Raw genomic sequence first — 11258 nt, 5'->3', positions numbered from 1 at the left:
TCGAGGCACGGATTTTGATTGGTTGTCACTCAGTCCACCCTTTTGTGGGCGGACGAGTGTGAGACTGGTGCAAATCTAGTTTTGATAGAGCCTCATAAGCCGAAGCTAGTGCTTAGTGCTTTTGTGCATACATGCACTCTTGTTTTTATACTTAACAAGAGAGCATTGTTGTTTTTATATAGAGCATTGCTTGTATTGTGGGGTTGCTTGGCTGGGACGTTGTTTAGCACTATGAAAGGTAAGCCAGCTCGTCCCTTTGCTCTGCTCAACAACAACAACAACAAGAAAAAGAAGAAGAAGAAGAAGAAGAAGAAGAAAAACCAGCAACAGCTCTCCCTTTCTTCTCCATCGCTCATCCTCTGCCTCCCCCCAGGTTCCCAGCAAACCTTCGGAGCTCCTTCCCTTCCCGTCACAGCCGACTTGCAGAGTTTTCCTCGCACTATGGATGGCGCCAGATCCCCTCCCCGTCGTTTCTCCAGCACACACCACTCCGCCGGTAGCTGGAACAGAGAACAGCCTCGAGGCCACAGCAGCACAGCTTTTAGCCAGCCTTCTTCCCGCCGCAATTTCCAGAGACTTGACCGCCCTCGTCGTGCTTCGGACGAGCATCGCCATTGGATTTTCAACACCACCCTGCCCCCTCCTTCCGCAGGTCACGTTCTTTGGCTTGTGTGCTGATAAGAATAGGAAGTTTTTTCGACAATGTTTATCCTCACAATGCGGAATACAGACCGATTCGTCATCGTGTGGAATACAGACCGATTCGTCATCGTGTCCTATAATATTTTGGGAGTCGACAACGCTAGTCAGCATTGGCGGGAGCTCTATGCCCACATTCCACCATTCATAATGAATTGGGATCGGCGGAAGGGGAAAATATTACTGGAGATTGGCTTGTGGTCACCGGATGTAATCTGTTTGCAGGCGAGTTCCTTCGAATTTGCAAATTTTCAGGCCTTGCCGCTAGGTTATCTCGTATATTAGGTTGCAAAAGCACCGACATGTAGATTGTTTTCTGCCTTACCATTGGCGTTAGGCTCCATAATAAGTATCGTCCGATACTGTTCAGGAAGTCGACCGTTTTGACGAACTGCAAGACGAATTTGTGCAACGAGGCTACGAAGGTATTTTTAAGGTAGGTTCTCTCCTGAGTAGAAAGCTTATTCAAAGTAAGTTCCTCAAGGGAGCTTATGTTTGTGGCTCAGGTATTACAGTGTGCAGGGTCGTACTGGAGGGGCAAGTGACGGGTGTGCCATGTTTTGGAGGACGCAAAAGTAAGCAAGTTGTGGTGTGGTCTTAGTAATGGTTTCAACTGGGGCATCTGGATGTTGGTCTTATTCTTGTTGTGACTTTGAGCTCAGATTTCAACTTCTCGAGGAAGAGAGTATCGAATTCCAAGAGCTTGACCTCAGAAATAATGTTGCTCAGCTCTGTGTTTTACAGGTGCTGTGCTTTACCTTTGCAACGATTAATGATAATACACTGCGGGTTGATATTAATCGTGTTACTATCTTTCCAACCATTTTCTCAAACGTGGCCACTTCAATTATTGTGTGGGATCCACAGTTTTAGTCACTGTCATATTTTGCTCTTCTACAGTTCTACTTTGTTTTCAGATTCCTGGGGGGTCAACCTGCATTGTGGTCTCCTATCATCGACCCTTAACCAACCTATGTACTTCCATTGCATTGGGGTGGGATGGGGATAATATAGAAAAGCATAGATAAGAAGCCCAAAATAAAGTATTTCATTCATTATGTCTTCAGAATAAGGCTCTTCTTTGTAGAAGCATGCCCGTGCTTGTGTTTGAACGTGTGGACATGTATGTACTTAGCGACACATATATGCATCTTCATAACTACTGGACAATGGTGCAGTGATGTAGCTCGTAGGCTGTTTGAATAAAATTTTCAAATTGCAAACATTTTCTCTCTCTCTGTATGGCAAAATTTATGTTGCTGACTGTATATTTGATGAAACAGGCAAGACATAAAAAGCGGGAGAGGGGTAAAAGCAATAGTACAGAGTAAGTTTTTCAGTTTTGGTACTAGTTTTATCAATCTTGTGTTATTGGGAGATCACACAAATGTTATTGGATGTCCTTTCGGGTGCATGGGTGCTGGGGTAGTTAATAATAAGAATTTGGCCGACTTCAGTGATTGCTGAATTATTGCAGGGAGATAAATGCGGAAAACTGTGTGGTAGTATGCAATATTCATGTTCTCTTCAATCCAAATCGTGGTGATATCAAGATTGGCCAGGTAATTATCCTTATTTTAATAGGATCCCCTGCCCCCCCTTCCCTTTTCCCGAGAGAATAACTTTTTATTAGTGCTTGAAAAATGAACCATACAAATCAGCAATCCTAGAGCGCACTAATCATTGGAATTAAAGAGAAATTGGTTGTCAGGAAGACCAGCGTCTTTCTAAAGTACCCAACTCACTGCAAAGAGGATCTTTGGAATAGGGGCGAACAACCAGGATGGACATCCAATGAATACCTCACCCTTAAAAACATGAAAGAAACCTGCAGGCCAAGCCTTGAGAATGCTCCTGCCTTTTGGTGTCACTCTAGATCCTGAATGCTAGATGGCGCACAGGTGCTAGATGGTTGTAGGCTCACGGAAGCAAAAGGATGCAAAAGAGTGGAGCAAGAAGTGGAAGCCGTCATATCAACTAGAATGAAAATGAAAGTACAAGGTATAATAAAAGAGAACTTTAGGGCCTAGTGTCCTAGTGGTACCACTAGTACTAGGTCTCCTAAGACACTAAAAGTACTAGGTGACCTAAGTTCCAATAACTAAAGCTACATGGCACATACCAGGGCCCAGAGGGCATCAATACGACTGGGAGAAGATGGCCTAGAAACCCCCCTCCATGGTATGGCCTGAAGTATTCTGGAAACGTCTCAGAATACCTGGTATTTTCTGGTCATGGTGGCACATGTTCATCCAAAGGGACATAGCCACCTATGAATGTACAAGGTATGCCAGATCATGCAACAAAGGGAACCAAGTGTAAAGCTTGTCGAAAGACTTCGAACTTGGGACGAGGAAGTGCTTTTGTAAACATATTTGCTATGTTGTCCTCTGTGGGAAGGTAGGACAACTCTATGTCTCTTGCTGACAACCGCTCTCGAACATAATGATAGTGAACTTCAATGTGCTTGGTACGCGCATGAAACATTGGAGTACGCGCAATGGCCAAAGCACTCTGGTTGTCAGTGTAGACCATAGTGGAGGATGTCGGGCGAATACCAAGATCTATAAGTAATTGTCGAAGCCAGACACTCTCTACTGTAGCGGTGAAGGCTGCCCTGTACTCAGCCTCACAATTGGATGTGGCAACTATTGGTTGCTTCTTGCTGAGCCAAGAGATACATGAACTGCCAAGCAAAAAACAGTTGCTGGTATGTGACACTCTGGTGTCGGAACAACCTGCCCAGTCACTATCCGTGTAAGCATGCATGGTAAGTGAACCCTGATCACCATAGAAGAGGGCTAAATCCTAAGTGCCTTTGAGATATCTGAAGACTCTCTTCATTGCCTGCCAATGCTGTGAACTCGGCATGTGCATGAACTTGCTGAGCTAATGTAGGTCACTCCCAAAGTGTATTAAAATGAAGTAGTATAATGAAAGAGATGAGGGTTTTGTCTAAGTGACAAACCCTATCTAATTACTAACCGTAGTTAGAGATTAGATTGTGGTTAGGGGGAAAAACCTCTAAGAGGGAAAAGTGCCCCTAACCCGCTTATTACATTACATTGGCCATTGCCTAGAATATAATAATAATTCTAACATTAGCCATTGCCCAAGTGAAGTCCCGCTGCATCCTATGCCTGCCGGCTGTAGATCCTTTGCGCTGCTAAGCAGCCCCAAAGACAATGTGGGATGGTTTTTAGAACTCTCTAGAGGCAACAATGGCAGCTACCATCGATACGCATATGCTCCAATTAGCGACCAATGGGCTTTAATGGGATCAAGGAGGAAGGGGCACACATGGTATTCGGATCTGAAATACTTGAAGGAAACACAAAGACAGAGAAGAATGCCTGAAGATTATGAATAGCAAGAAACTCATATCATGATTGAATTACAAATGCATAATGAAATACACATCCCTTGGAATTTTGATATGGTGATACTTGCCTTTAGAGCATGCTAGCTACCTCGTAGAACTACCATGATCTTTCGTGTTTCTATGTAAATTGTTGTCATGCTCCTCTTGGTGAGTTCTAGCTCATCCAATTCCAACTCTAGGTGTTGTGTACCTATATGCTAATCCTCGGATTAGTAGACTTAATCCAGTAGGGTTTGCAGGGATCAAGGGAAGCAGGCTAAAGTGAGACTAGAGGAATTGAATTCTAGCAAAGGCTATTTATATTCGGGATGCTTCCTATAAACGGGCATGCTCTTCTATATATGAGTGGTCAATTTGGTATTCAATGTGCGCACACCACTGGATGGTCTGGTAATTTGGTATTCAATGTGCACACACCATGGTATGGTATGGTCTGGATCTTGAGCCTAGACTCCTGCCTTCTACACGGTGGAGGACGAGATACTATGTGGATGGTTCCTTGTGGGTGGTTCTGGGACACTAGAGCTATGAGCATAGCCTTGTGGGAGTTTGAAATCTAGCCCATGGAGGTGAGCTGTTTGCTGATCTTTATTATGTTATTGATTGTGTTTGGACTGTGTTTAGGGTTAGATCCTAGTGGGGCTGCATCAGTTGGTTCAGAGGAGCCCTTTATACAATGAATTGATGAAAGGTTTGCAGCATGAATGGTGCCAGGTTGTCGTTGGTGTGTTTCTGCAAGCTGGCAGTCGTGGATATAGAGCAGTTTACCTTTGACGGGTTATTGACTGCCATGTAGCTTCTATGTTTTTGTAGTGTGCGCACAATGGTTGTTCCTATTCCAATAAAAAGTTCACATAACCAATCATCCTGTACTATAAAACTATCCATAAGCTCATGGATTAAGCGTTTTGTCTTCTGGTGCCGATAGTATTGTGCCTTCTGCCCAAGTACTTGGTGGTCCAATCGCCGTACCTTCTGTGCAGCCCATATGGCTGGCTATAAGCAACCCTAAGAAGGATGTTCTGTTGCTGCCCATGTTGCAGTTGCTCCCAACCCCTCTACGTATGCCTTTATGACATTAAGTTCACCCATATTCTACAGGTGTCAAGCCCGGATTCACTCCTCATTTGGGAATTGACAGGTGGCGCATTGAGCCTATTTATCCAACAATTCTTTCACTGCCTCCAGGTCTGCAGGCCTCATGATTTTAGCCAAGCCATCCCTAATATCTTGGGCTTCAGCTCCATACTTCTAGGCACCTTCCATATCTTCCCTGCCTCTGTATCCTCACCTTCTACATAGGATAATTAGTTAGCTTGCCATTCCCTCCGAAGTTGGGAATTGGCATATGTGAAGCCATACCTTTGAAGAAACCAAACTTTAGGATTGAGACTTGCCGCTATACTTTTGGAAATCTGTGATTCGATTTTGAAATACCTTGAATATTGTAACCCTAAGCTTATAATTGTGCTTATAAAATTGAAATAAGGCTCCTATACTTGAAATATAGAGTTTAAAACTCACAATTTTGGACTCTTAATTTTCTTAAGGAATGGTCAACTTTTTGTGCATCCATGCATGCATCCATTTATTCTTATATGAGAAGCTTGTAGGCTATCTCATGGGCTATCCATAGATGCCACTTATACCTTGGTATGAGCCTTGTAGGCCTAGTTATAGTCAGTTAGGACTATTGGTACAGTTAGTTTATGTACCATCTAGGTCAGTTAGGACACTTAGTCCAGTTAGGGCAGTTAGCCCTAGGGTTTTGTTATGTTGGCTCTCCCTTGAGCCTCTACACTTCAGTTTTGCAGCAATCTATTACAGCATATCGTTTTTCTCCAATGTGCTCCATTTTTTAGCTTCCATTGCTTCCAACACTCAGCAGTGGTATCAGAGCAGGTCGGGAATCCATTCCCTCAGCCATTGACAGGTTTTTCAAGCTGTTTGGCAGCCTCTGGAGCCCTCATTCTTGCTGGTCATGTTGGTTTTCACACTCCCACGAGTGTTTGAGACCTTTCCAAGCAATTTTGTTGTGAAAGATCTCATTCTGGCGCGAGAAGATTGCATTTTGGAGGAAATCTGAGCAATTTTTGCATCAAAAACCTGAATTTCGGAGCAAATGTGAGCAATTTCTGCAGCAAAAACCTAACTGTATGGACCTGTCAGAAAATCCCGTACAGCTGTACAGACATTGTCAGAATTTGCGCCAGAAAATTCTGCACAATTGCGTCAAATATCCGTACACAGCGTCAGCAAGCATTTATTGCAGTACAGACTGCATCAGCAAGCATTTACTGCAGTATAGGAGCTGCCTTGGGGTACGTGCCAGTCATTTCTCAGGTTTCTCAGCATTTCGGAGCTGTCTCGAGTTGCGTGCCAGCATTTTGGAGCTGCCTCGAGCTGCATGCCAGCGTTTTGGAGCTGCCTCGAGCTGCGTGCCGGCGTTTGGAGCTGCGGAATTGATCCGGAGACTTCTCTTTGAGCCCTTCCCTCCTCATTTGGCATCCCTTTTCCTCGGGCTGCGAGCTTCTCTCCATTGGATCTCTTTCACTCCATTTCTACGTGCTCTCCTCCTCGTGGGAGCACTTCTTTTGCTGTAATTCTCATTTCCAGCCTGGTTCTTCAAGTGATGGGTCTTTAGGTGATGGTTCTACTGCTACAGCCAGGACTCTTGCACCTCCTGCTCTAGGTGCTTTGCCTCCTTCACAGGAGCAAATCCAGTGGGATGGTCATGATGCCAAAGCACATGCCTTGATTGCTCTTTTAGTGAAATGGGTTAGTATCCCTCATATTCGGTCTTGCAAGACAGCTAAGCAAGCATGGGATTAGCTTGCCTCTTTGTATCAGGTGTGGAATGAGGCGAGGGTTGCCTATCTCCGTAGGCTGTTGAAAGATTTAAAGCTTGATGAGGGTGGTAACATGGATGCCTATCTCACTAATGTGAAGGATTTGAAAGAGCAGTTGGCTAACATTGATGAGATTATGCCTGATTCTCAGCTGGTTTCTAATACCCTTGATGGGTTGCCTGATTCATATCAAGGCTTTGCTACTACATTGAGGTTGGTTGCAGGGGGTGATGCCAATCATTTCTCATTTGACCAGCTTGTTGCTCTTCTTCTTCAGGAGGAGCAAAGTCGTGTGAATTGCAATGCTACTATGGCTAGTGATTAAGCATTTGCTGCCCATCATAAACACAAAGGTAAAGGCAAGGTTTCAGCTGGAAAGCCCTCTCATTCCCATGCTGATCATTCGCATGGTGCCTCTTCTTCAGGGGATAACAAAAAGAAGAAGAGATGTAACTATTGCAGGAAACCTGGGCATGATATTTTTGAATGCAGGAAGCGCATAGCATCTGAAAAGAAAAAGAAAAGAGTCTAGTCTTGTAGTATTTGGTTCTAGTGCAGAAGATCGACATGAGTCCGCTAATTTCGCGCAAGACCACCATTGGGATTTCTTGGTTACACGTCGATGTTCATGATGCTTGTATGGCAGTTTCAGATGTTCGTGATGCGTGGTTCTTTGATAGTGGTGCTAGCAAGCACATCACTTCCTGCAGGAAGTTATTCAACTCGTTGGAGCTTACATCTAAGGGGGGCAGTGTCACATGTGCCAATAATGCATCATATACCGTGAAAGGTATTGGGCAAGTTGCTCTTACTTCTGTCTCTGGTGGTATTGTCACTCTAGAGCATGTGCTTTATGTTCCAGGCATTGGTAAGAACCTCATTTCTATTTCAGCCATTGCTACATGTGGCTTTCAGGTTAGCTTGATGCCTTTGTTTCCATCCGATGCTGGGGATGATGTTCCTTCTAAGGTTGTCCCTCTCCATCTGTTGGTCATTTATAGCCCCATGTGCATGCATAAATTCAGCCTGATATGCCTATCATTGATCATGATCATTTGTACAGGGCTCTTGACCAGGAAAGAGCAGAAATTCAGGAGCCTAAAAAGGTACCCCGTTGGCTCCTTGACACATTAAAAGACAGCAAACAAGACACTCCTCTGCCAGCCCGTACGAGAGCAGCTGTCCGGAAGAGCATGCTAGTTTTGTTGCTTATGCTTTGGTTGCTACAGCATGCAATGAAGAGCCATTATGTCATCAAGATGCTTTTCAGAATGATTGTTGGATGAAGGCCATGCAAGCTGAATTGGATTCTATCCATTAGAATGACACTTGGGAGTTGTGTGATTTGCCTTATGGCAAGAATGCCATTGGAACTAAGTGGGTTTACAAGATCAAACGGAAAGCTTATGGTTCAGTGGATTGTTACAAAGCCTGTCTTGTTGTTGCTAAGGGCTATGCTCAGCAGCATGGCATTGACTTTGAGGAGACTTTTGCTCCCACTTCTAGGAGCACTACCATTCGCATTGTTATTGCCTTTGCTGTCGACTTTCATTGGCAGATACATCAGCTTGATATTAAGACGGCTTTCCTTCATGAGCATTTGCAGGAAGAGGTCTATGTTTCCCAACCTCCTAGCTTTGAGGTTGAAGGTTCTGAAAGCAAGGTATGCCACTTGAAAAAGGCCCTCTATGGATTGAAGCAGGCACCTCGGGCTTGGTATTCGAGAATTCATTCTCATTTGCTCACACTTGGCTTTCAGAACAGCCCTACAGAGGCTACCCTTTACATCCGCAAGCGCGGGACAGATTTGCTGATTTTAGTCCTTTATGTGGATGACATGCTTGTAACTGGGACACATGCTTAGCAAATTGCAGATTTTAAAGTTGATTTGCAGCAGACATTTGCTATGTCTGATCTTGGTCTTCTGCACTACTATCTGGGCATTCAATTTGCTAGCAGTGACGGGGGCATTTTGATGTCACAATCCAAGTACATTGGACAGCTTTTGCAGCGTTTTCAGTTTGAGGATTGCAAGCCAGTATCCACACCATTAGAGACTGGTTTTCACTTCTCTTCTGAGGATGGCAGCGGTATATGTGATATCACTCTCTATCAGTAGGCAGTTGATTGTTTGATTTACCTATGCCATACGAGACCTGATCTACAGTATGCTGTCTCACAGTTGAGCAGATATATGCACAGTCCATCTATGCACCATTGGCATGCCGTGAAGCGTGTTTTCAGATATCTTAAAGGCACTCAGCATTTAGGCCTTCTTTATGGGGCTGATACTTCACTTGTCATGCATGGGTTCACTGATAGTGATTGGGCTGGTTGTTATGACACTCATGTGTCACATAGTGGCAACTGTTTTATGCTTGGTACTTCATGTGTTTCTTGGTTCAGCAAGAAGCAGAGTACAGTTGTTACTTCTAGCTATAAAAGATGAGAATAGAGCGGCTTTAACAGCTACAGTGGAGTGTGTTTGGCTTCGGAAGCTACTTGCAGATCTTTGTGCATGTCAGACTGCTCCTACCGTCATCTTCACTGATAGTCAGAGTGCTTTGGCTGTCGCACGGAATCCAGTTTTCCATGCTCGCACAAAGCACATTGAGGTTCACTATCACTATGTCAGAGAGCGATTATCAGCAGGTGATATTGAGTTGTCTTATGTTCCCATTGAAGACAACTTGGCAGATCTTTTTACGAAGGCTCTACCTCGACCTAAGATTGAGGGTTTTCGGCAAGCTTTGAACTTAGTACCTTTTGTAACTTGATCTGTTGTACTCTGTGCAGTCATAGGTTGCTATATCCTACAGGACGAACATGTGCAACCATCACACTTGATATTTAGGTATCCTGAGCCATGTCCAGGATACTTCAGCCCATACCATGGAGGGGGGTTTGTAGGCTATCTCATGGGCTATTCATAGATGCCACTTATACCTTGGTATGAGCCTTGTAGGCCTAGTTATAGTCAGTTAGGACTATTGGTACAGTTAGTTTATGTACCATCTAGGTCAGTTAGGACACTTAGTCTAGTTAGGGTAGTTAGCCCTAGGGTTCTGTTATGTTGGCTCTCCCCTGAGCCTCTACACTTTAGTTTTGCAGCAATCTATTACATCTCTTTTTCCTCCATTGTGCTTCCATTGCTTCCAACACCCAACAAAGCTAGCCTTCAGACCCCTACCATGCATCAAATAATTTCAGGAAATTTCAGAACGTTTGTGGTTTTCTTGTTATTTGGTGAAATGCATTTAACACTGAAATTGCATCATTTATGGTTTGTGTCGTGTAACGATGTCACAACGAGTTGTGTTTCCAAACAAGGCCTATCATTCTTGCATCCAAGTTGACTCACTTTCAAAGGAACTCCATTACACAAATGTCAGAGATGGTCTCTAAGATGGTAGTGTGTCAATGTGTTTGTGCTTGAAAGCCAGGTACATGGTTGTTATTTAATACGATCACATATTTAACATGTCTATGCTTCATTCATGAAGAAATGCCATTGTAAATAGTTGTTCTATTCTAATGAGTTAATTAGGGAGGGGTATGTATTTGTTTGAAAAGTGTTAGAGATCAAATCATCTTTGTATTACTAGTGGACTTGAATTAGTTATGAAGCTTGATTTTTTTTCTTTAACATAGCAGGTTCGACATTTGTTAAAGAATGCACATTCTCTGTCTAAAAAATGGGGAGGAATCCCTGTTATTATTGCTGGCGATTTCAACAGTCTTCCCCAGGTTGTTCTAAGCTCATTCACCTTGTATTTTGTTGCATTTAAGAGGACGGAAGAAAGGAGATAACACTATTCTTGAAGGAATATTTTTTAAAGTAAAATTTAATGTCAATTTACAAAAGAGGTCTTATGGATTATTGAATCTTGATATAGTAAAGTCTGTGTAGAGAGCGTAATTTGTAAATATGTAGTGTTTTCATGAAACCACTCTATGTTTTTTAACAATTTGGACAATGAAAATTTGGGACCTTTTCAAGATGCTCATAGATGCGTGTTGGAATGGAGTTTGCATTAATAAGAGCTTGCCATAACTTGATAAATTTAGAGTAGCAAGAAAGAGATATACACAATTGTACTTGTGTTGAGGGGCTAAGACTCCCTCCCCCTTGTAATGTTATTCTTGAAGGAATATGTTTTATAGTAAAATGTAATGTCATTTTACAAAAGAAGTCTTATGGATTGTTGAATGCTGAGATAGTGAAGTCTGTGTAGACAATGTAATTTGTATAGATAGTCCTAGGCATTGACCTATTCTAAAGTCATTTTTTGAGTTTCATTAACGTCAATTAAGAGGGTTATTTGTTA

The 11258-nt window shown here is 43.2% G+C and overlaps 1 protein-coding gene across 1 annotated transcript in view; it reads left to right on the top strand.

Annotated features, from left to right (window-relative positions):
* Positions 1 to 206: 206 nt before the first annotated feature.
* Positions 207 to 11258, top strand: part of LOC147885943 (carbon catabolite repressor protein 4 homolog 5-like) — a 69574-nt gene continuing 58522 nt past the window's right edge. The window contains 9 exon segments of the mRNA XM_087396411.1: positions 207 to 238; positions 374 to 652; positions 758 to 924; positions 1070 to 1135; positions 1222 to 1274; positions 1362 to 1443; positions 1983 to 2026; positions 2177 to 2261; positions 10585 to 10677. Coding sequence (XP_087252537.1) covers positions 232 to 238; positions 374 to 652; positions 758 to 924; positions 1070 to 1135; positions 1222 to 1274; positions 1362 to 1443; positions 1983 to 2026; positions 2177 to 2261; positions 10585 to 10677 — 876 coding nt within the window. The 5' untranslated portion in view covers positions 207 to 231.

Source organism: Dipteris shenzhenensis, chromosome 25 (assembly GCF_047967505.1).
Source record: "Dipteris shenzhenensis isolate YYH24624 ecotype China chromosome 25, Dip_SZ_1.0, whole genome shotgun sequence".
In the NCBI taxonomy this organism is placed as follows: Eukaryota; Viridiplantae; Streptophyta; class Polypodiopsida; order Gleicheniales; family Dipteridaceae; genus Dipteris; species Dipteris shenzhenensis.
The sequence above is the reverse complement of the archived record's forward strand: the minus strand, read 5'-3'. Positions and strand labels throughout refer to the sequence as shown.